Source organism: Balaenoptera musculus, chromosome 9, assembly GCF_009873245.2.
Source record: "Balaenoptera musculus isolate JJ_BM4_2016_0621 chromosome 9, mBalMus1.pri.v3, whole genome shotgun sequence".
Classification (NCBI taxonomy): Eukaryota; Metazoa; Chordata; class Mammalia; order Artiodactyla; family Balaenopteridae; genus Balaenoptera; species Balaenoptera musculus.
In genome coordinates this window covers 6,707,169-6,729,218 of record NC_045793.1, presented here as the reverse complement: position 1 = coordinate 6,729,218, position 22,050 = coordinate 6,707,169, and the positions used below count along the sequence as shown (strand labels likewise).

At 41.0% G+C, this 22,050-nt stretch overlaps 1 protein-coding gene across 4 annotated transcripts; it reads right to left on the bottom strand.

The window, feature by feature from the left end:
- Window positions 1-4,106: 4,106 nt before the first annotated feature.
- On the bottom strand, window positions 4,107-20,746 carry GIMAP4 (GTPase, IMAP family member 4). 4 transcript variants are annotated; one of them, XM_036862786.1, is made up of 4 exons: window positions 20,607-20,746; window positions 9,452-9,550; window positions 8,316-8,369; window positions 4,107-5,850 (listed from the first exon to the last, which is right to left on the bottom strand). In XM_036862786.1, exons 3-4 carry the CDS (start codon window positions 8,353-8,355, stop codon window positions 4,925-4,927), a joined length of 966 nt encoding a protein of 321 aa, XP_036718681.1. In that variant the 5' UTR covers window positions 8,356-8,369; window positions 9,452-9,550; window positions 20,607-20,746; the 3' UTR covers window positions 4,107-4,924. The 4 variants fall into 4 exon arrangements, with proteins under 4 accessions (XP_036718681.1, XP_036718680.1, XP_036718682.1 ...); XM_036862785.1 differs by lacking the exon at window positions 20,607-20,746 and adding an exon at window positions 13,321-13,358; XM_036862787.1 differs by lacking the exon at window positions 20,607-20,746 and adding an exon at window positions 12,350-12,414.
- Between the last annotated feature and the right edge of the window lie 1,304 nt (window positions 20,747-22,050).

Genomic DNA, 22,050 nt, shown 5'->3' with positions numbered 1-22,050 from the left:
GTAGACTCTTTCCAGTGAATTTCAAATTGTTCCACAAGAAGCGACTGACTTATATTCTCAGAGGACTCATTTCCACAAGCTTGTTCAAAGCATTTTTTCTGCAAAGGCAACTATTATCTCAAGAGGAATTAAAAATAGAGTTATAATTTCCATATCTCATTATCTTTTCTCACAAATCCTATATCAGAGATATAATGCTTAAGAAAATGTAGGCACTACATAACATAGCCATTGTGTATATGAAGCAAAAACTACAGAAAATGCAAGGAGATATGGATTAACAGGCCCTAATAATACGACTTTAATATAAACTTGTCAGAAAAGACAAATCAAGTAGACAAAAAATAAGTAAGCAGATAGAAGAATAAACATAATGAAGAAAGTAGCTCTCTTGGATTTATAGAAAATACATTCTTTTTGCGTAATAACGGAGAATACACCCTTTTTCCAATGCACATGGAACATTCACAAATATTGATCATATATTAATATATGTTAGCAAACCTCAGTGAGTTCCATGAAGTAGAAATATTAAAAACAACACTTTCTGATCATGATGAGATAAAACCAGAAATTACATTTGGCAAAAAGTCCTTCCATCGGGAAATGGAAACACCTTGTATGAAACAACTCTTTTTGAGAAGAAAAATACAAACTGAGGCTTTAGAATTTCTTACAGATCATACTAATGAAAATACTAAATGTCAGAAGCTATAGGCTTCATTGAAAGAAGTGATCAGAGTTAAAAGCATTGCACCAAAAACTTCTTCAACAAAAAAAAGAAGAAAATGAATTAAATTCTCACTTCCAAAAAACTAGAAAAAGTACAATAAGGTAAACCAAAAGAAAGTACAAGTATGAAAGACAAAAATTAATGTAGTGGAGAAAAAAATACACCTAATTAATAAATCAAAATCTTGGTTTATTGAAAAAATTTAAAATTAACAAACTACTCATTAACTTGTTCAGGAGAAAAAGAGGAAAGGGCACAAATAAAACTTCCAAATTGACAAGAGGAACAACCATTGAAATTGAAGACAAGTTTAAAATTTAAAACCTTTTTGCAAATAAATTTGAAAACCTAGAAGAAATGGATAATTTCCTAGGGCAATGCAGATTACCAAACTTATCTCCATTAGAGAGACAAAATTTATTTTTTAAAATATTTTTAAAAGGCTTTTTGATGTGGACCATTTTAAAAGTCCCTACTGAATTTGTTACAATATTGCTTCTGCTTTATGTTTTGGTTTTTTGGCCCCAAGGCATGTGGGATCTTAGCTCCTCAACCAGGGATGGAACCTGCACCCTTTGCATTAGGAAGGTGAAATCTCAACCACTGGACCACAAGGGAAGTCCTTAGAAAGAGAAAATAAACAGACCAATGTACATGGAAGAATTAGAGAAAGCTATTAAGGAACCACACCACAAAGTAAGCACCAGGGACAGATTGTTTTGCATGGAAATTCTTCCAAACCTTCAAAGTCCAGATAGTTTCAGTGCTCTTTAAATTGTTGCAGAGCATCGAAAATGAAGAGAAATTTCCTAATTGCTTTTTTTTTTTTAATACTTATACTTTTTTTTTTTTAAGTTTATTTATTATTTATGGCTGTGTTGGGTCTTCGTTTCTGTGCGAAGGCTGTCTCTAGTTGCGGCAAGTGGGGGCCACTCTTCATCACGGTGCGCGGGCCTCTCATTATCGCGACCTCTCTTGTTGCGGAGCACAGGCTCCAGATGCGCAGGCTCAGTAATTGTGGCTCACGGGCCTAGTTGCTCCGCGGCATATGGGATCTTCCCAGACCAGGGCTCGAACCCGTGTCCCCTGCATTGGCAGGCAGATTCTCAGCCACTGCGCCACCAGGGAAGCCCTCCTAATTGCTTTTTGAAAACAAATATAACATTGATACTTAAGTCTGATAATGATGGTACAAAAAGATAAAACTGTAGAGCAATATCTCTTGTGACTTCAACACAAAAATACTAAATAAAATATTAGCAAATAGGTGCCAACACCACATTAAGAATGTGATACATCATGGCCAAGAAGGATAGAAAACAGAAATGAAAAATTGGTTAAATATTGGGAAATCTATTCATATCATTCACCATGAAAATTCTCATGGATGATTTTTTTTTTTTTAAAGTCATAAGCAAATGGCTGTATTTTTTCTTTTTATTTATTTATTTATTTATTTTTGGCTGTGTTGGGTCTTCGTTTCTGTGCGAGGGCTTTCTCTAGTTGTGGCGAGCGGGGGCCACTTTTCATCGCGGTGCGCGGGCCTCTCACTGTCGCGGCCTCTCTTGTTGCGTAGCACAGGCTCCAGACGCGCAGGCTCAGTAGTTGTGGCTCACGGGCCTAGTTGCTCCGCGGCATGTGGGATCCTCCCAGACCAGGGCTCGAACCCGTGTCCCCTGCATTGGCAGGCAGACTCCCAACCACCGCGCCACCAGGGAAGCCCCCATGGATGATTTTTTAAAAGCCTTCAATGAAATTCAACAGCCATTCATGATAAAAACCCTCAAGAAAATAGTGATTGGGGGATACTTGCTTAACGTGATTACACACACACATGCGCGCACACGCACACACACAAATACACGTACTACTGTAGTTCAGCAGCTATCTCACTTACCTAATTGGGAAACACTGAAGGCATATCCAGGAAGAAAGCAAGCATACCCACCCACTACCAATCAACATTATAATGGAGGTTTTAGCAAATGCAATTTGACAAGAGCAATCAATTAGGGGCCTAAGAATAAGTCAAGGAGAAGTGATACACTGTGGTACATCCATAAGATGGAATACTTGTCAGCAATAAAGGAGAACAAGCTCTTGGTACACACAATTTGAATGATTCTCAAAATCATTATGCTAAGTGAATGAAGCCAGTCTCAAAAGGGACTTGGTTTTACTTATCTCTAGATTCTCAGTGTCTCCTATAAAACCTGCCACCAAGTACAAACAACCAATGAATGATAATAAATAGATGAATAGGTATGAACTCCCAAAAGTTGTGAGAGAAGAGAACATGCTTCATTCTTCTATTGTATTAATCACAATGCATAGTATCATTAATCTGTCTGCCTTCTGCCCTGGGAGGCAAATAGGCAAAACTGCTCTCAGGATATGTCACATGGGCTTCTCATTTCCTAACTGCTACTCAAGAGCAAAACCATTTTCTTTGTCTCATCTACAGCATTAACCCAGAGGCAAGGGTAAGAATAATTGAATGCATTTACACAGAAAATAACCACTGGCGTTAGAATTTTCTTTGTATTAATTCCGTATTTACTTTTTCTTGGGAGGTGTATATGGTTCTTTGGTTAAATATTTGTTAATAGAAGATTGTAATACAATGCATGTTAAATTCATATCGCCAATGATGAAAACAGTAGAGACAGAGATCGCCCACCTTCTGCAGAGTGAAACCAAATCTCTCTACTCAGAGTGACTACCTCTAAAGGAGTCATGTGCTTCTTTGCACGGGGCTTCTCGTATCCTTGAGCCTTTGTTAACTTTTATTAAATGTACAGTCTAAACTCCTTTGTGTTTGGGGGAAATCATGGAGAGACATATGCCCTAGTTTGAGCAAAATGGGTTAGGGCATGGAGAAGACGATTTTAAGGTGACAGAACAAGGAGAGTTGGCGTAGGTCACATATAACCACCAGAACACGTTGGTAGAACATGGAAAAGTGCTTTGGGGAAGGCTAGAAATTATTAGGTGAAGAGTACTCAGTAGAATAGTATAAAAGGGATAGGGACTTAGCTACCTTTATCCATGTATTAAAAAGAATTGTTGCAGCAGGAAAGCCACAAAGGTCTCAGAAACGTAGGTCACGTGTAATTTCTATCAACACATAATGAATGAATCCAAGGGCAATGTAGTCTTTGACTGTCAGAGGTGTTGAGAATGTGGCTCAAACCTTCCAGGGAAAAGGAGAAGGGGAGAAGTCTAGAGGGTAGACCAAGACTACCTCCAAAATCATCTTGAACTTTTACAAAAGACTATAATTCATCCCTGTGCTCTTAGAAGAAGTAGTGGTAGTATTTTCCAAAAAACAAAAGCAAAAACAAAAAAAACCAGATTCCATTTTGTACCAATATGAGAGAACAGAACAGTTTTATTACAGTAACAATAAGCAAACAATTCAATTGGGTGGGATAGCAGTTAGTTTCACAAGAAAAGGAGAGAACTTGTTATTCAGCAAATTGGTTGGTGTTGGTCAAAGAGTTTCTACAGATACATCTGAATATGCCAAACATTGTTCTCTTATCTGTTGAATCTCTATCTTTCACTCTTTCTCGCATTTCACATAGTTGAGTTCTGAAAGATCTATCTTCCAGACAACTCTTTGTTCGTCAGTGGGCAGAAGATAAGGAACAATTTGAGTCCTTCCGCAAAATTGTAAGTAAACAAATTTCCAATCATCTACAAAGAATTCTATAAACATCTCCATCTATAAGCTTAACTAATGCAAAGAATTGATCTTTCTCATAAACTATAAGGTTAAGATGATCACTGTGGTCCTGAGGGTAAAATAAGTGAGAGGAAGCCACAGGGGGAGATTACCTACCAATCTAGAAAGAATCTAGAGGAGAAACATTTACTAGGGATAAACAGAGAAAGCTTGGGGTCATCTTCTTTGGTCTCCTGCATTCCTTCTCTCTGTGTCTCTGAGAAAGAATTCACCAGTTAGGGAGCATCAATACATTGTGCTTTGGAGTTTCACAGATTGAGAACTTGTCCCTCCCCTGTTAAATCAATCAAACATATACCAATTGCCAACAGTGAACTTTACTCTCCTGAGTCCTGAGAGTCTGAGAGACAGAAAGATGAGAATGCTCTGACTTATATGGGGCAGGGCCAGCTGAACATATGCAGGAAGTATAGACACATTTTCCTGAAGTTTAATCTTAATGTCTAATCCTCAAACAGAGAGAAAACAAAGGAAACAATCTTCAACAAGCCTAAGATGAATTCAACTATCCCGCTCTGATTCTCAACTTCGTCTCTGGCATTTTGCTGCCTTGTAGCACAGAGAGCCTCCCTTTCTGCCAATTCCCTCCTCATGTGCATCACTTGCTTTTGCTGTTCTAGTTCATCCTCCAGCGTTCTGATTTTCTCTTCATACTCCTGTCTTATCTGCGCTTTCTGTCTCTCTAGCTCTGCTCTGTAATTTTCTTGCATCACTCGGATTTGTTTCTGAATCTCCTCCTCAGCCTTTTGGTACATGTTGTTCGTGAAGCATCTGCCTTTGCACTCTGCGACCACACGCTGGACCAGGACCAGCAGCTGCTCCCTCTGGTCCTCCTGCGCAGCTCCTGCCGCCCTGTTGTTGAACACACAGTAGCGATCTCCGAACATGCCCATCAGCTCTTGAATGCCTTTTGGAGCTTCCTTTAAGTAGTCACGGAAATCGATGCCTTCCAAGTCATCTTTCCGGGTGAATAAGAGGATCATGTGTCTCCTAGCTCTCTCTCCAAACATTTTCAGGATCTTTTCTGTGGCTCTGCGGTCTTCCGGCGTGTAACGGCCCAGCGGGATGACGAGGAGCAGGGCATGAGGCCCTGGCGAGGTCAGGGCCATGCAGCGAGCAATCTCCTTGCAAGTGTCAGCATCCTGTACCTCTGTGTCAAAGATGCCAGGTGTATCCACCACGACAACTTCCCTCCCCTTCCAGGTGCTGTTTCCTTTCTTACAGGACCTGGTGATGGATACTGCGGAAAAGCCAGAAGGAAACATTTTCTTTCCGAGGATGCTGTTTCCTGTTGCACTTTTTCCTGCCCCAGTCTTACCCACTAAGACGAGTCTCAGTTGTGAATCTCTGGGCTCTTGCTTTCCAAGCCCTGGCACAACAGGAAATAAAAGTCGTAGCGTTAGAAGGAACTTCAACTGTCTCCCCTGCAAGTCCCCTGCCCACTGGTGCCTTTCTCTGTTGCCTGCTAGGGTCCTCTGCACTCAAGGGATGTCTATAGAGAGCCCTCTGGGCTCGTGCTCCTCTTGCAGTATTTGAGGACCACCCAGGTAATTTTCAGCATCCCCTTGCGCTTCCTACTGTGACCTTGCGTAGGTAAGTAGCCCACAGAGGAGGAAACAAAATGCTTAAGAAGAGAACTCTGAGCTGCTACTGGTAGCTGGTCCTCATAAGATAACATAGGAAGTAACACAAAATTGACGTTGCATATTTTACTTCCCAGGAAAGTTCAAAGTTAATATCAGAGCAGCAGAGCACAGCAACTGAAACCTTAAGTTACAAACCAAATCATCTAATAGCTCTTCCTGTGTTTGTATTCAGCAAGTCTCTGCATATCTCTTTAATGTGCCTATAAGGTCAAAGTCTGCCCGATTTGTTAGGCATAGACCCGGGACTGGTGGGAAGACAACTGGCAATCACGTTTGAGAGGCTGTTTTCCCGAGAAGACAGACCCTGCCAGCCGGCCCTTGAATGTAAGACTGATTCCTGCATGAGGAATCCTGTGTTATAACTACCTATTTCTGCTTTGAGACAATGCATACATTATCCCACTTACAACCTCATAGACACTGTTACAAACCCCAATTAGTTTTCAGGGCTATCATCCCCAAAGCCAAGAGCCAACTAAACGGTTGATGTTTTAGTTTCTCAGGCTAAAAATCTAGGCGTCACCCTTGACTCCTCTCTCTCCCCTTCTTTCCATATCCAACCCATCAGCTGGTTCTCTTGGCTCCAAATCTGTTCGCTTCTCTCTATTTTGAAGATCATCATACTAGCCCAAGTTATATCCCCATCCATGCTTCAGTAGTCTCCTAACTGGTCTCTCTACTTCCGCTTTGGCCCGTTCAGTCTATTCTGTAAAGTGGAAGAATCTTTTAAAAATATCAATCAAACAGAAGAGGGAAATTGCAGAACCTCCCACTCTGGCTTCCACAAAATCTGTAGTTCATCCCCATCTCCCACACACTTTATGGTGAAGCTTTTGCTCATCCCTGGATCCCTAAGGCAGAGTTTCTCACATTTGATAACCAGAATCCTGGGGTGAAAGAAGTAAATTTCCCAAAGCTGAGAACACTGCATACAGGATGGCTAAGATTACCTAAGGAAAAATGTGGATGGGAGTTCAGACTATTATTTAGTTAGCATCACAATGGAAGATGCCAACTATAGGATATTCTGAGGGCATTGGTTGACCTTAGAGACAGGGAGTAGGAAAATCATGGCTGGCGAGATAAAAAGGCACCAAAGGCCAGTGCCAACACTGCAAAAATTGGCCAATGTTGACAGCAAATGGATGGCAATCTATGATAGATGGCAAACACAGCCATGAATTATTCCCTCTCTGTACTCATGCCTCTTGGGAATGTGGATTTGCAGCTACTCTCATCAAGATGCTGAGTCCGTTTCTCCAACCCTTGAATCTGACTGGGCCATGTGACTTGCTTTGGACAGTAAGGTCGTGAAAACATGATCAAGCAGAGACTCCAGAAGTGCTGACTTATTGTAGTTTGCCTTCTCTTTCTGCTTTTCGGAACCTTACAACTGCCCTGGACTAGCCTACTGGATGAGAGACACAAGGGCCGGTTATCCCTGTCCCCCTGGTCTGCCCAAGAGCTTGCTGACTGCCAGACATGTCTATGAGGCTAGCCGAGATTATCCAGTTGCATCCTGAACCACCAGCCTACCACACATGCATGAGTGAGTCTGGCTGAGAGTAGCCAAGTTGATCCAGACCCAAAGACTGCCCAACTAACCCACAAAACCAAGAGCCAACTAAACGGTTGTTGTTTTAGGCTCCTAAATTGTGTGGTGGTTTGCTAAACCAGCAAAAGCTCAAACGATATAATCAATTTCTATGGATAAGGGAGTAGAGGGAGGGTTATGTGAGGAACGGAGTGATCAGTCTGTTGAATTTGTTGGTTATAGTGAGGCCACCAGCAACAGGGAAATTAGGGACCTGAATGAGGAATTAATTATGCCCATGTTCCTCCTTCCCAATCCTCTCTTGGGCTGAAGAGAGGGGCAGAGAAACAACCAGGGAGGCTACAACCCGCTGTTCTGGTGTGTCCACGCTGTAGGAAGTAGCACACAAGAAACCTCATCAAGCCCATATCAATCAGGAGACTCTAACTCTCTTCCTCTTAGCTGTTAAGCTACATCACAAGGAGAAGCCGTAGAGGGTCGAGAGAAATGAGAGAGCAGAGTAAATGAAGGGAAAATAAGAAACGTGGTTGAAAATGTTTTGCTCTTGCGCAGATGGGGACTGACTGACAGGACAGGAGAGCCCCGGCCCTCCTCCCCCAAGCCTGGCCTGCCTAGCCCCGAGCAGCCTCTCACCGTGGCTGGTCCTGGAGTTGCTGGGGTAATGGGCCGCCATCGTAGTTTGAATTCCTGGAAATAAAGAAAAATAACTATGTCATTTCAGGGAAGTGGAGAGTAACTGGAAACTGGAAATGTTATCCTCATGTAACCAACAGTTTCTTTTTTTTTCATAAACTTGCTTGCTACTCAGTTTCTCTTCCTCTATTTCCCAATACTTCTCCATTCTCTGTTTTCAGTCTCATTTTCAGATTGTTCATTTTTCTTTACACAAATGTAAGCGCTTCAGGGTCTTCCTTGGCACTGGTTCTGGGTGCCCTTCCCCACTCTATTCAGTGAATGATTGCTTTGAATGCCATTTATGTGTAGCCTGCAGCCTAGACCCTTCTCAGAGTTCCAAACTTTTAAATCCCATTCAACTTCTCCAGTTGGCAATTTTATGGGCATCTCACACAGAACTCAGACAAAATGGAACCCTTGACCTCCATCCCCAGCCTGGTCCCCATTTCAGTAAAGGGCACCACCAAATGGCTCACGCAGAATCTTGGGGTCCTCCACAACGCTTCTTTCCTCACTTGCTCATCAGTCTGGCACCAAATCCTATTGATTTTACTTCCAAAAAATGCAAAATTCTCCATTTCTCCCCATCTCCATGTTAATCCAACCCACTGTCATTTGATTGCAATGTAATAGGCTCCCAACTGATATTGCCTCTTCAATCCCTTCTCCACTCAATAATCAGATGCCTTTTTAAAACTGAAATTTGATTTTTTTCCCTTGTTTAAATTCTTTAATGGATTCCTTTTGCTTTTTATTGTTCAAATAGTTGAAAACCCTTGGAATGGTCCAAAAGGCCCTGCATGCTCAATTACTCTCTCTCTCTCTTTCAAAAGGCTTGAACCATACTGGCCTCCTCAATGTCCCCTGAATCCTCTAAGCTCCCTCCAGCTCCTAGACCCTTGGGGAATATTTCCCCCTCCCTGGAGCACTCCCACACCCTTCCAATGCCCAACTCATTTCTTCTCAGCCCTGAGGCTTCAGTATTCTGTTATTTCTCCAGAGAGGGCTTCTCCACCCCCATCACCAACCAACAAGTTAGCTCTGGTGTGGAGTTTGTGCTAGCCACACTCCAAGGGTTTCTATAGAATACGTACCACAATAGGAAGTTGTTCGTCTGATTTTTTTACTGTCTCCTCGTAGACTGTAAGCTTTGTGATGGTGAACCGTCTGTGTCTTGCGTGCCCCGTTATTCCCTAGGGACAAGCACAATATTGGACAAAGCATGGATCTCAATAAATATTTATTAAATAAATGAATTGATTTTAAAAAATCTCCCTGATTCTTGCCTCCTCTCTGATTGAGCTTTATGTCCAGCCCAATCTGTCTTGTGAAAAAGATGATCATTTCCTTATTTTTTTTAAAATTAATTAATTTATTTTTTGGCTGCATTGGGTCTTCATTGCTGTGCGCGGGCTTTCTCTAGTTGCGGCGAGTGGGGGCTACTCTTCACTGCAGTGTGCGGGCTTCTCATTGCAGGGGCTTCGCTTGTTGCAGAGCACAGGCTCTAGGCACGTGTGCTTCAGTAGTTGTGGCACGTGGGCTCAGTAGTTGTGGCTCATGGGCTCTAGAGCTCAGGCTTTGTAGTGGTGGCACACGGGCTTAGTTGCACTGTGGCCTGTGGGATCTTCCCGGACCAGGGATTGAACCTGTGTCCCCTGCATTGGCAGGCAGATTCTTAACCACTGTGCCACCAGGGAAGTCCCCTATCCTTTCCTTATTAACAACACCTAGCATCCTTGAAACACGGTAATACGTTTTAAAGGTTTTCTTTCATTGCTACCTACTAACGTTGGGCAATGGAGAAAGCCATTTGAAGAACTCTTAGCAGATCAGATTTTAAGTAGGACAGGCTGAAATGCTAGTTGTTAAAGAAAGCCTATCTGATAGGAAGCCAACAAATACAAATTTCAAACACTGTTAGAAAGACAGGCACTTCTTTTGAAAGTGGATTAGGAATAAGGAGTAGAAAACAGCTTCTTGTAAACTGGGAGGAGAAATCACAGAATTTTTAAAAATCAGCATTGGTCACAAATATGATTTTGGTGATTGATTTTAGGAGAAGGAGTAAGATACCAGAAATAGGAAAATAAAAGTTTTGGGGTGTTTCTTAAACACCATTCTTAAGAACGGTGTTTCCATTCAGTCTGTGGACTTTCTCTTCAGCATTCTTTAATGCTGTTCTCTTTCTCCTAATTCTGATGTAAAACCAGAGGACTGAACTTCTCTCCATACTGACACTGGATGGCTGAGTTCTCCTCCTACTGCCTAAGGAAGAAGCATCCATTGATCCCCAGCTTCTCCTGAACTGTAGACAGTAACATGGGTTGGCAACTCCCTCCTCCTATCTCCTAAAAGTTCCCCTTCCCCATCTCTGGGTGAAGCCCACGACGGGACTGTTCCTGAGGAGGCAGGTTCAAAGGGGCAGCTCTGAACAGATCGTTAACTGGGTAACAGAGTCTCTCATCCTGACTGCATGCTGGCTTTGTGACACGGGGCTGCTGACCTGCGCCTCTTACATCTCCTTGTGCTCTTTTCACCACCAGCTCCCCACACAGCTAATTCTGTCTTCTAATTCTAATTCTAATTCTGTTCAGCCAACACAAACCCTGAAAGCTTCAACTTCACTTATAAATTCTATCAATGGGGAAAACAATCATTTATTCCTACAAGTATCCTCTGAGCAGTGACTGCTGAAAGAGTTATCAATTGGTAGGGCTGAACCTTCAAAACAGAATACTGCCTAAAATCAGCAAAGACAGGAAACAGGAACTAATGAGAAATATATTCTGAGAGCAAGTTTGCAGGGAGTTTTAAGATATAGATCCAGAAGAGAAGTCCCCCCTCCACCAAATCACACATTTCCCTCCCTCTCTTCCCACTCCCACAAACACCCTTATTCCCTTACCTAAAAAAAATCTGGGTCCTGCTCCTTTCTCTAACTTTGAAAGCAATGCTAAACCAGGAGGCGACACTAAGCTATCAAGAAGGAAGAGGAGAGAGGAAGTGAGGGGAGGAGCTGTCCAAACATGCTTATGCAAGAGACCTGCCCACCTTATCACCTAGCAGTGCCAGAACTTTCTGCAATGATGAGATTGTTTTGTGTGGTTCAGTATGGTAGCCCTGAGCCACATGGGCTACTGAGCTCATGAAATGTGATGAGTGTGATTGAAGAACTGAATTTTTAATTTTATTCCATTTTGATTAATTTAAAGTTAAATAGTCACATCTGCATAGTTGCTACCATATCAGACCACGCAAAGACTCTATTGGGAGGGACGAAATGTGGGTCATGCCGTGAAGTTTGAGAAAAAACTACTGGGTCAAAACCAGGGAGTTGCCGCTCAGAGTGTGGCCAAGATGGTGGAGTAGGAAAACCCTGGGCTCACCTCTTCCTATGGGCACACCAAAATCACAGCTATTTAGAAAGCAATTATGACCTGAAAACTACTAGAAAAGATTCCCCACAACTATAGATATAAAGAAGGAACCACAAGACAGATAGGAAGGGGTATAGTCAAGGCCCACACCACTAAGTAGGTGACACATAAATGGGAAGATAATTGCAATTACAAAGGTTCTCCCCAAGGAGCAAGGGGTCTGGGCCCCACTTCAGGCTCCCCAGCCTGGGGGATCCTGCACCAGAAAGAGGAGCCCCCAAAATATCTGACTTGTATGGCCAGAGGGGCTTGCACATGGGAGAGCAAGAAGGCTCTGGGAAACAGAGACCCCATTTTTAAAGGGCACGGGCAAAATCTCCATGCTCTGAGACCCAGCATAGAAGCAGCGATTTGAAAGGAGCCTGGGGCAGACTCACTGGCTGATCCTGGAGAGCCTCCCAGAGAGGCAGGAGGCAAGGAGGACTCCCCTAGTGACATAGACTCTGGCAGCAGCTGTTTTGGGGAGTTCATTGTATGACAAGGACACCTGTCATAGAATGGAGTCTTCTCCATTCTTGGAGACTTCCCTCTAGCCTATTCCTGCCAGGGGCTTACCTGCTCACCAGCCAATTGGCACCAGTCCCAGAGCCTCCCAAGCCAAACAGCCAGCCATGAGAGCACTCAATGCCACTCACCCGGAAACTGGCACCCGCCCTGCACACTCTGGACCCTGCAGGCAGCCACCCCAAACCTGGACCCACCCACCAGTGGGCCAGCACCAGCCCTGGAACACCACAGGTCCCACAGCCAGCTGCACCGAATCCCAGCCCCACCCAGCAGCAGGCCAGCAGCCAGAGCACAAGCCAGGGCCTGGCAGCCAACTGGGCCAGAAAAACCTACAAAGAATACTCTACCCAGCAAGGCTCTCGTTCAGATTTCATGGAGAGATCAAAAGCTTTACAGACAAGTAAAAGGTAAAAGAGTTCAGCACCACCAAACCAGCTTTATAACAAATGTTAAAGGAACTTCTCTAGGAGAACAAGAAAAAGCCACCAGTGGAAACCAGAAAATTACAAAACAGAAAAAGCTCATTGGTAAAGGCAAACATAAAGGTGAGAAATCATCTACGTACAAAGCTAGTAGGAAGGTTAAAAGAGAAGAGCAGTAAAATAATTTATATCCACAATAAGCACTTATGGGACACACAAAGCAATTAGATGTAAAATATGATATCAAAAACAGTAATGAGAGGAGGAGAGTACAAAAGCAGGGATTTAAAAATGCATTTGAAATTAAGAGATCAGCAACTTAAAACAATCATATATATATACACCTCATGGCAACCACAAACCAAATATCTATTATAGATACACAGACACACACACACACAAACACACACACACACACACACACACAAGGAAAAAGGAAAAGAGAAAAAAGAAAAAGGAATCCAAACATAACACTAAAGATAGTAATCAAATCACAAGAGAAGAGACAAAAGAAAAAGAAATGTATAAAAACACCTACAAAAACAACCCACAAACAATTAGCCAAATGGCAATCAGAACATACATATCAATAATGACCTTAAACGTAAATGGACTCAATGCTCCCATCAAAAGACACAGAGTGGCTGAATGGATACAAAAAACAAGACCCATATATATACTGTCTACAAGAGACTCATGTCAGATCTAAGGACACACACCAGCTGAAAGTGAGGGGTTGGAGTCCCTCCCATCAGGAAGGTTGCACAAGCCTCTTAGATAGCCTCATCCACCAAAGGCCAGACAACAGAAGCAAGAAGAACTATAATCCTGCAGCCTGGGAACGAAAACCACAATCACAGAAAGACAGATAAAATGAAAAGGCAGAGGACTATGTCCCAGATGAAGGAACAAGATAAAACCCCAGAAAAACAATTAAATGAAGTGGAGATTGGCAACTTTCCAGAAAAACAATTCAGAATAATGATAGTGAAGATGATCAAGGACCTCAGAAAAAGAATGGAGGCAAGGATTGAGAAGATGCAAGAAATGTTTAACAAAGACTTACAAGAACTAAAGAACAAACAAACAGAGATGAATACAATAACTGAAATGAAAAATACACTAGAAGGAATCAATAGCAGAATAAATGAGGCACAACGGATAAATGACCTGGAAGACAAAATGGTGGAAATCATTGCTGCAGAACAAAATAAAGAAAAAAGAAAGAAAAGAAATGAAGACGGCCTAAGAGACCTCTGGAATAATATTAAATGTGCCAACATTCGCATTACTGGGGCCCCAGAAGGAGAAGACACAGAGAAAGGATCCAAGAACACATTTGAAGAGATTATAATGGAAAAGTTCCTTAACATGGGAAAGGAAATAGCCAGCCAAATCCAGGAAGCACAGAGAGTCCCAGGCAGGATGAACACAAGGAGAAACATGCAGAGACACATAGTCACCAAACTGACAAAAATTAAAGACAAAGAAAAATTATTAAAAGCAACAAGGGAAAAATGACATATAACATACAAGGGAACTCCCATAAGGTTAACAGCTGATTTCTCAGCAGAAACTCTGCAAGCCAGAAAGGAGTGCCACCATATATTTAAAGTGATGAATGGGAAGAAACTACAACCAAGAATACTCTACCCAGCGAGGGTCTCATTCAGATTTGAAGGAGAAATCAGAAAGTTTACAGACAAGCAAAAGCTAAGAGAATTCAGCTCTACAGCAAATGCTAAAGGAACTTCTCTAAGTGGGAAACACAAGAGAAGAAAAGGACCTACAAAAACAAACCGAAAACAATTAAGAAAATGGTAATAGGAACATACGTATTGATAATTACCTTAAATGGGAATGGATTAAATGCTCCAACCAAAAGACACAGACTGGATAAATGGATACAAAACAAGACCCCTATATATGCTGTCTACAAGAGACCCACTTCAGACCTAGGGACACATACAGACAGAAAGTGAGGGGATGGAGAAAGATACTCCATGCGAATGGAAATCAAAAGGAAGCTGGAGTAGCAATACTCATATCAGATAAAATAGACTTTGAAATAAAGTATGTTACAAGAGACAAGGAAGGACACTACACAATGATCAAGGCATCAATCCAAGAAGATATAACAATTATAAATATGTATGCACCCAACATAGGAGCACCTCAATACATAAGGCAAATGCTAACAGCTATAAAAGAGATAATTGACAGTAACACAATAATAGTGGGGCACTTTAACACCCCACTTACACCAATGGACAGATCACCCAAACAGAAAATTAATAAGAAAACACAAGCTTTAAATGACAAATTAGACCAGATAGATTTAATTGACATTTCTAGGACATTCCATCCGAAAACAGCAGATTACACTTTCTTCTCAAGTGCACATGGAAACTTCTCCAGGATAGATCACATCTTGGGTCACATATGAAGTCTCAGTAAATTTAAGAAAACTGAAATTGTGTCAAGCATCTTTTCCGACCACAACACTATGAAATTAGAAATAAATTACAAGAAAAAAAAGAAACGTAAAAGTCTCCAAACACATGGAGACTAAACAGTATGCTACTAAATAACCAAGGGATCACTGAAGAAAACAAAGAGGAAATGAAAAAATACCTAGAGACAAATGACAATGCAAACATGACAATCCAAAACCTATGGGATTCAGCAAAAACAGTTCTAAGAGGGAAGTTTCTAGCAATACAGTCCTACTTCAAGAAACAAGAAAAATATCAAATAAACAATCTAACCTTACACCTAAAGGAACTACAGAAAGAAGAACAAACAAAACCCAAAGTTAGTAGAAGGAAGGAAATCATAAAGATCAGAGCAGAAATAAATGAAACAGAAAGAAAGAAAACAGTAGCAAAGATCAATGAAACTAAAACCTGGTCTTTGAGAAGATAAACAAAATTTATAAACCTTTAGCAGGACTCATCAAGAAAAAGAGGGAGGGGGGCTCAATCAATAAAATTAGAAATGAAAAAGGAGAAGTTACAACAGACACCGCAGAAATACAAAAGATTACGAAGGATTATAAGAGACGACTATGAACAACAATATATGCCATAAAATGAACAACAGACAAGAAATGGAAAAATTCCTAGAAAGGTACAATCTCCAAAGACTGAACCAGGAAGAAATAGAAAATATGAACAGACCAATAACTAGTAATGGAACTGAATGAGTTATTAAACGACTCCCAACAAACAAAAGTCCAGGACCAGGCAGCTTCACAAGTGAATTCTACCAAACGTTTATGAAAGAGTTATCAGCTCTCCTTCTCAACTGTTTCAAAAAACTGCAGAGGGAGGAACACCCCCAATCTCATTCTATGAGGCCAGCATCACTCTGATACCAAAACCAGACAAAGATATCACAAAACAGAAAACTACAGGCCAATATCACTGATGAAAATAGATGCAAAAATCCTCAACAAAATATTAGCAAACCAAATCTAACAATACATTAAAAGGATCATACACCATGATCAAGTGGGATCTATCCAAGGATGCGAGAATTTTTCAACATCTGCAAATCAATCAGTGTGATATACCACATTAACAAACGGAAGAATACAAATCATATGATCATTTCAATAGATGCAGAAAAAGCTTTCGATAAAATTCAACATCCATTCATAATAAAAACTCTCCAGGAAGTGGACATAGAGGGAACATACTTCAACATAATAAAGGCCATATATGACAAACCCACAGCTAACATCATACTCAACAGTGAAAAGCTGAAAGCATTTCCTCTACGATCAGGAACAAGACAAAGATGCCCACCTTCACCACTTTTATTCAACATAATTTTGGAAGTCCTAGCCACAGGAATCAGAGAAGAAAAAGAAATAAAAGGAATCCAAATCAGACAGGAAGAAGTAAAACTGTCACTGTTTGAAGATGACATGATACCATACATAGAAAATCTTAAAGACGCCACCAGAAAACTATTAGAGCTCATCAATGAATTCAGTAAAATTGCAGGATACAAAATTAATACACAGAAATCTGTTGCATTTCTATACACTAACAATGAACTATCAAAAAGAGAAATTGAGTATATGTATAACTGATTCACTTTGTTATAAAGCAGAAGCTAACACACCATTGTAAGGCAATTATACTTCAATAAAGATGTTTTAAAAAAAAAAAGAGAGAAATTGAGAACACAATCCCATTTACCGTTGCATCAAAAAGAATGAAATACCTAGGAATAAATCTACCTAAGGAGGGAAAATACCTGTACTCTGAAAACTATAAGACACTGATGAAAGAAATTAAAGATGACACAAACAGAATGAAAGATAATACTGTGTTCTTGGATTGGAAGAATTAAGATTGTTAAAATGACCGTACTACCCAAGGCAATCTACAGATTCAATGCAATCCCTATCAAAATGTCAACGGCATTTTTTACAGAACTAGAACAAATAATTTTAAAATTTGTATGGAAACACAAAACACCCAGAGAAGTGAAAACAATCTTTTTAAAAAATTTCTTTATTTATTTCTCTTTATTTATTTTTGGCTGCGTTGGGTCTTTGTTGCTGTGTGCGGGCTTTCTCTAGTTGCAGCGAGCGGGGTCTATGCCCCATGTCCCCTGCCTTGGCAGGCGGATTCTTAACCACTGCGCCACCAGGGAAGTCCAGCCAAAACAATCTTGAGAAAGACGGACAGTTCTGGAGGAATTACACTCCTTGACTTCAAACTATACTATTTAAAAAGCTACAGTAATGAAAACAATATGGTACTGGCACGAAAACAGACACATAGATTAATGAAGCAGAACAGAGAGCCCAGAAATAAACCCATGCACATATGGTCAAAGGAGGCAAGAATATACAATGGGGAAAAGACATTCTCTTCAATAAGTGGTGCTAGGAAACTTAAACAGCTACATGTAAAAGAGTGACATTAGGACATTTTCTAACACCATATCCAAAAAGAAACTCAAATTGGGTTAAAGACCTAAATGTAAGACTGGATACCATATAACCCCTAGAGGAAGACATAAGCAGAACACTCTTGACAGAAATCGCAGCTATATTTTTTTTTGCATCTGTCTCCTAAAGCAGAGGAAATAGTATAAAAGCAAAAATAAGCAGATGGGACCTAATTAAACTTCAAAGCTTTTGCACAGCAAAGGAAACCATCAACAAAACAAAAACACAACCTAGAGAATGGGAGAAAATATTTGCAAATGATATGACACATAAGGGGTTAATATTCAAAATATAGAAGCAGCTCATACAACTCAACATCAAAAACAAACAACTTGATTTAAAAATAGGCAGGGGCTTCCCTGGTGGTGCAGTGGTTGAGAGTCTGCCTGCCAATGCAGGGGACATGGGTTCGAACCCTGGTCTGGGAGGATCCCACATGCCGCGGAGTAACTAGGCCCGTGAGCCACAATTACTGAGCCTGCGCGTCTGGAGCCTGTGCTCCGCAACAAGAGAGGCCGCGACAGTGAGAGGCCCGCGCACCGCAATGAAGAGTGGCCCCCACTTGCCGCAACTAGAGAAAGCCCTCGCACAGAAACGAAGACCCAACACAGCCAAAATAAATAAATAAATTTATTAAAAAAAAAAATAGGCAGAAGACCTGAATACACAGTTTCCCAAAGCAGACAAACAGATAGCCAACAGGCACATGAGAAGATGCTCAACATCGTTAATCATCAGGGAAATGCAAATCAAAACCACAATGAGATATCACCTCATATCTGTCAGAATGGCTGCCATCAAAAAGAACACAAATTACAAAAGTTGGTGAAGATGTGGAGAAAAGGGACCCCCTCCTGCACTGCTGGTGGCAATGTAACTTGGTGCAGCCATTGTGGAAAACAATATGGAGGCTCCTCAACACTGAAAATAGAAGTACCATGTGACCCCACAATTCCACTCCTGGGTATATAGCTGAAACAACAAAACAAAAACAAAAACACTAATTCGAAAAGATACATGCACCCCGATGTTCATGGCAGCATTATCTACAATTGTCGAGACATGAAAGCTATCTAAGTGTCCATCGACAGATGAATGGATTAAGAAAATGTGGTATATATATATATACACAATGCAATAGTACTGAGCCATACAAAGAAAGAAAATTTGCCATTTGCAAGAACATGGATGGACTTGGAGGGTATTATGCAAGTGAAATAAGTCAGAGAGAGAAAGACAAATACTGTGTAATATCACTTATATGTGGACTCTAAAAAATACCACAAACTAGTGAATAGAACAAAAAAGAAGCAGACTCACAGATACAGAGAACAAACTAGTGGTTACCAGTGGGGAGAGGGAAGGGAGAGGGGCAATATAGAGGTAGGGGACTAAAAGGTACAAACTAGTAGGTATAAAATGAGCTACAAGGATATATTGTACAAAACAGAGACTGTAGCCAATATTTTATAATAACTATAAATGGAGTATAACTGTTACATATTGGGAATCACTATATTGTACACCTGTAACTTATATAATAGTGTCCACTAACTATACTTCAATTAAAAGAAAACACAATGAGATATGAACTCACACCTGTTAGGATGACTACATCAAAAAGCCAAGAAATAACAAGTGTTGTGAGGATGTGGAGAAAAGGGAACCTCATGCATGTCGGTAGGAATATAAATTGGTGCAGCCACTGTGGAAAACCGAATGGAGGTTCCTCAAAAAAATTAAAAATAGAACTTCATATGATCCAGCCATCTCACATCTGGGTATTTATCCAAAGAAAATGAAAACACTGACTAGTAGAGATATCTGCACCCCATGTTCATTGCAGCATTATTTACAATAGTCAAGATATGGAGACAACCTAGGTGTCCATTGATGGATGGAAGGATAAAGGAGATACACACCCACACACACACACAAATAGTATCCAGCCATAAGAAAGAAGGAAATCATGCCATTTGTGACAACATAGATAGATCTCAGGGCATTATGTTAAGTGAAATAAATCAGACAGAAAGACAAATACTGTACAAACTCAGTTATATGTGGAATCTAGACAAAACAAAAGCCAGGCTCATAGATACAGAGTGTTCTGCATGGTGGTTGTGAGAGGCGGGGGCTGAGGGTGGAAGTGGGAGAAATGGGTGAAAGGGATCAAAAGGTAAAAATAAATAAATAAGTAAATAAGTAAATAAATAAATTAATTAAATGAATACTCGTTGCAACATGTATATACATATATAAGCTCATTACAGGCTCATATATAAGCTCACACATATAAGTCAATACTAAGCTTAGAAATACTGTTTAATTGATTATTGAATCTACTGAAAAAAATGCATGAATTTTATTTTATGCAACTTAAAATTCAATAAAGCTGAAAACTCCTGCCATTTAGGTACAATTGGATGCAAGTAGGAGAGCCAGTTGTGGTAGACTGATTGTAAAACTGGCCCCAAGTTGTCACACTACCTTGTCTCCAGGCCCTTTAACACTATGAATTTGGTTCTCTTCCCATGCAGAGTTGGAACCTATTTTTGCACCTCCTGAAGCTCAAAACCTCTAAGGCTTTGCAGTTTTATTTTCAACAGTTTCTGCTCTTTTATGCATTTCCTCGTTTTGCTTCATAATTTGACGCCCTTTTTCAACCCATGCACTCCCTTCTTACGCATGTAAAATATCTGTACCACTTTACTAGAAATTCCACGGTAAAGAGACCAGGGGATGATTTTCACACACATCACAGCACAACCCAGGGAAGTCTGTGGTTCACCCATTTCTCAGAATCTTCTCACAATAACAGGAAAGGCTGTTATAAATTCATCTGTGCACAGCACTTCCTCCCTGCCTCAGCCACAACCCTTTCCTGCCTCATCACCTTCACCTTTGGTCTTACCTGTCACACATAGCTGTGGTCGCTTCACAGGACAGAAAGGTTAGGATGCAAGGTCCACTTCTCCTCCTCTACGTGGCGTGATGCTCTCACAATGGACTCAGACCTGGAGAGGAGGCCTGATTAAGGACCCTCACGGCTCGGTCTTGAGCTGAGGAAAAGAACCAGTGCAATCAGTGGACGCAGGTTGTTCTGCTTTTCTATGCCTTTTAGAATCCTGACAGTGGTGCTTTAAAAGCCTAAACTTTATATAGAAAACTTAACAAGTCAATTTTTTATCATTGCCTGTTTTGAAGCAATAGCAACTTGAAATTTGTATTAGAATTTCTCTATTTCCAAGTTGTAAATGGTCACAAGTAATTCTGTGTAAATATAAATATGTAAATATCACACATTCTCTCTCATTACATTTTACTTCTATTTAACGGGAGATCAGGGATTTCAGTGTCCAGAAAGCAAACTGGCTATATGCCAAGCATTCTGGGAAATGGACTGACATCAATTATAGACCACAGACGTTCTCTTTCTGCAAACCCTAATAAAAACCAGGGTGCCATAGACAATTAGGAGTATAAGTATCAGAGACAAGAGGTTTCAACAGATTTCCGGAAGGGTGCATTGGAGCAGACATCCACAGCCAACATGGCCCCAGAGAGGCTGTGGCTGAGGTGGCCGCGGATGTTGACGGAAGCACCTCGGACAGGTGGGCTTCAGAAATTTCAGCTCCAAGGGGAGGGGGCTGTAGGGCTGAAAGCAGGGGATTCGTGGAAGAAGTGAGTATGAGACACATGATCCAGTCATCTCCTCACTTCCCCCTCATTCGGAACCTCACACTTCAAGGTCTCTCTTCCCGAGTGGGTAATTGAAGGAATCTCCCCTAAAGATTAGAGCATCTCCAGAGAAAAACCTCTGCATTCTGGCATTTTGGGTTCCCTCTACATAACAGCCTGTCCTGCGGTCACCCCAGGTGAAGCCTGCAGTCGGCACCCTCACTCAGACGTGGAACTTCCAGGTTTTCTAATGATTTATTCCAAACTACGAAAAGGCAGTCAGGGAGAGCTGCTGTTTGACGAAAAACTGCAATATGAAAGACAGATGAAAGAGACAAAGATAAACAGCAAAAATAACCCCAACGGGAGCCATACACGCAGGAAACAAAACCAGGAAAAGACTAACCAAACATAAAAATAAACTTCTCTTTCAGATATCTAGATTATTAATCCTCCCACTGAAATCAACTAAAAATACTGAAAAATATTACATACATTTTCTTAAAAGCGTAGGTGAGCAGGCAAGAAAATAACCTTTCTCAGACACGGAACTAAGTGAAGGTGGGCAAGTGGAGTACAGCAGCTAGCTGTCACCCTGAGGATATTTCACCTGCCCTGGAGAATTTAAAGTCTGCTTCTCAAAACCACATTGACAACAAAGACTGAGAGTTTTTGCT

Coding starts and splice junctions, on each gene's coding strand:
- GIMAP4 (XM_036862786.1), bottom strand. CDS start 8,355: ATGGCGGCCCATTACCCCAGCAACTCCAGGACCAGCCACG. Junction 5,851..8,315: donor CAACTCCAGGACCAGCCACG/GTGAGAGGCTGC, acceptor CTGTTGTGCCAG/GGCTTGGAAAGCAAGAGCCC.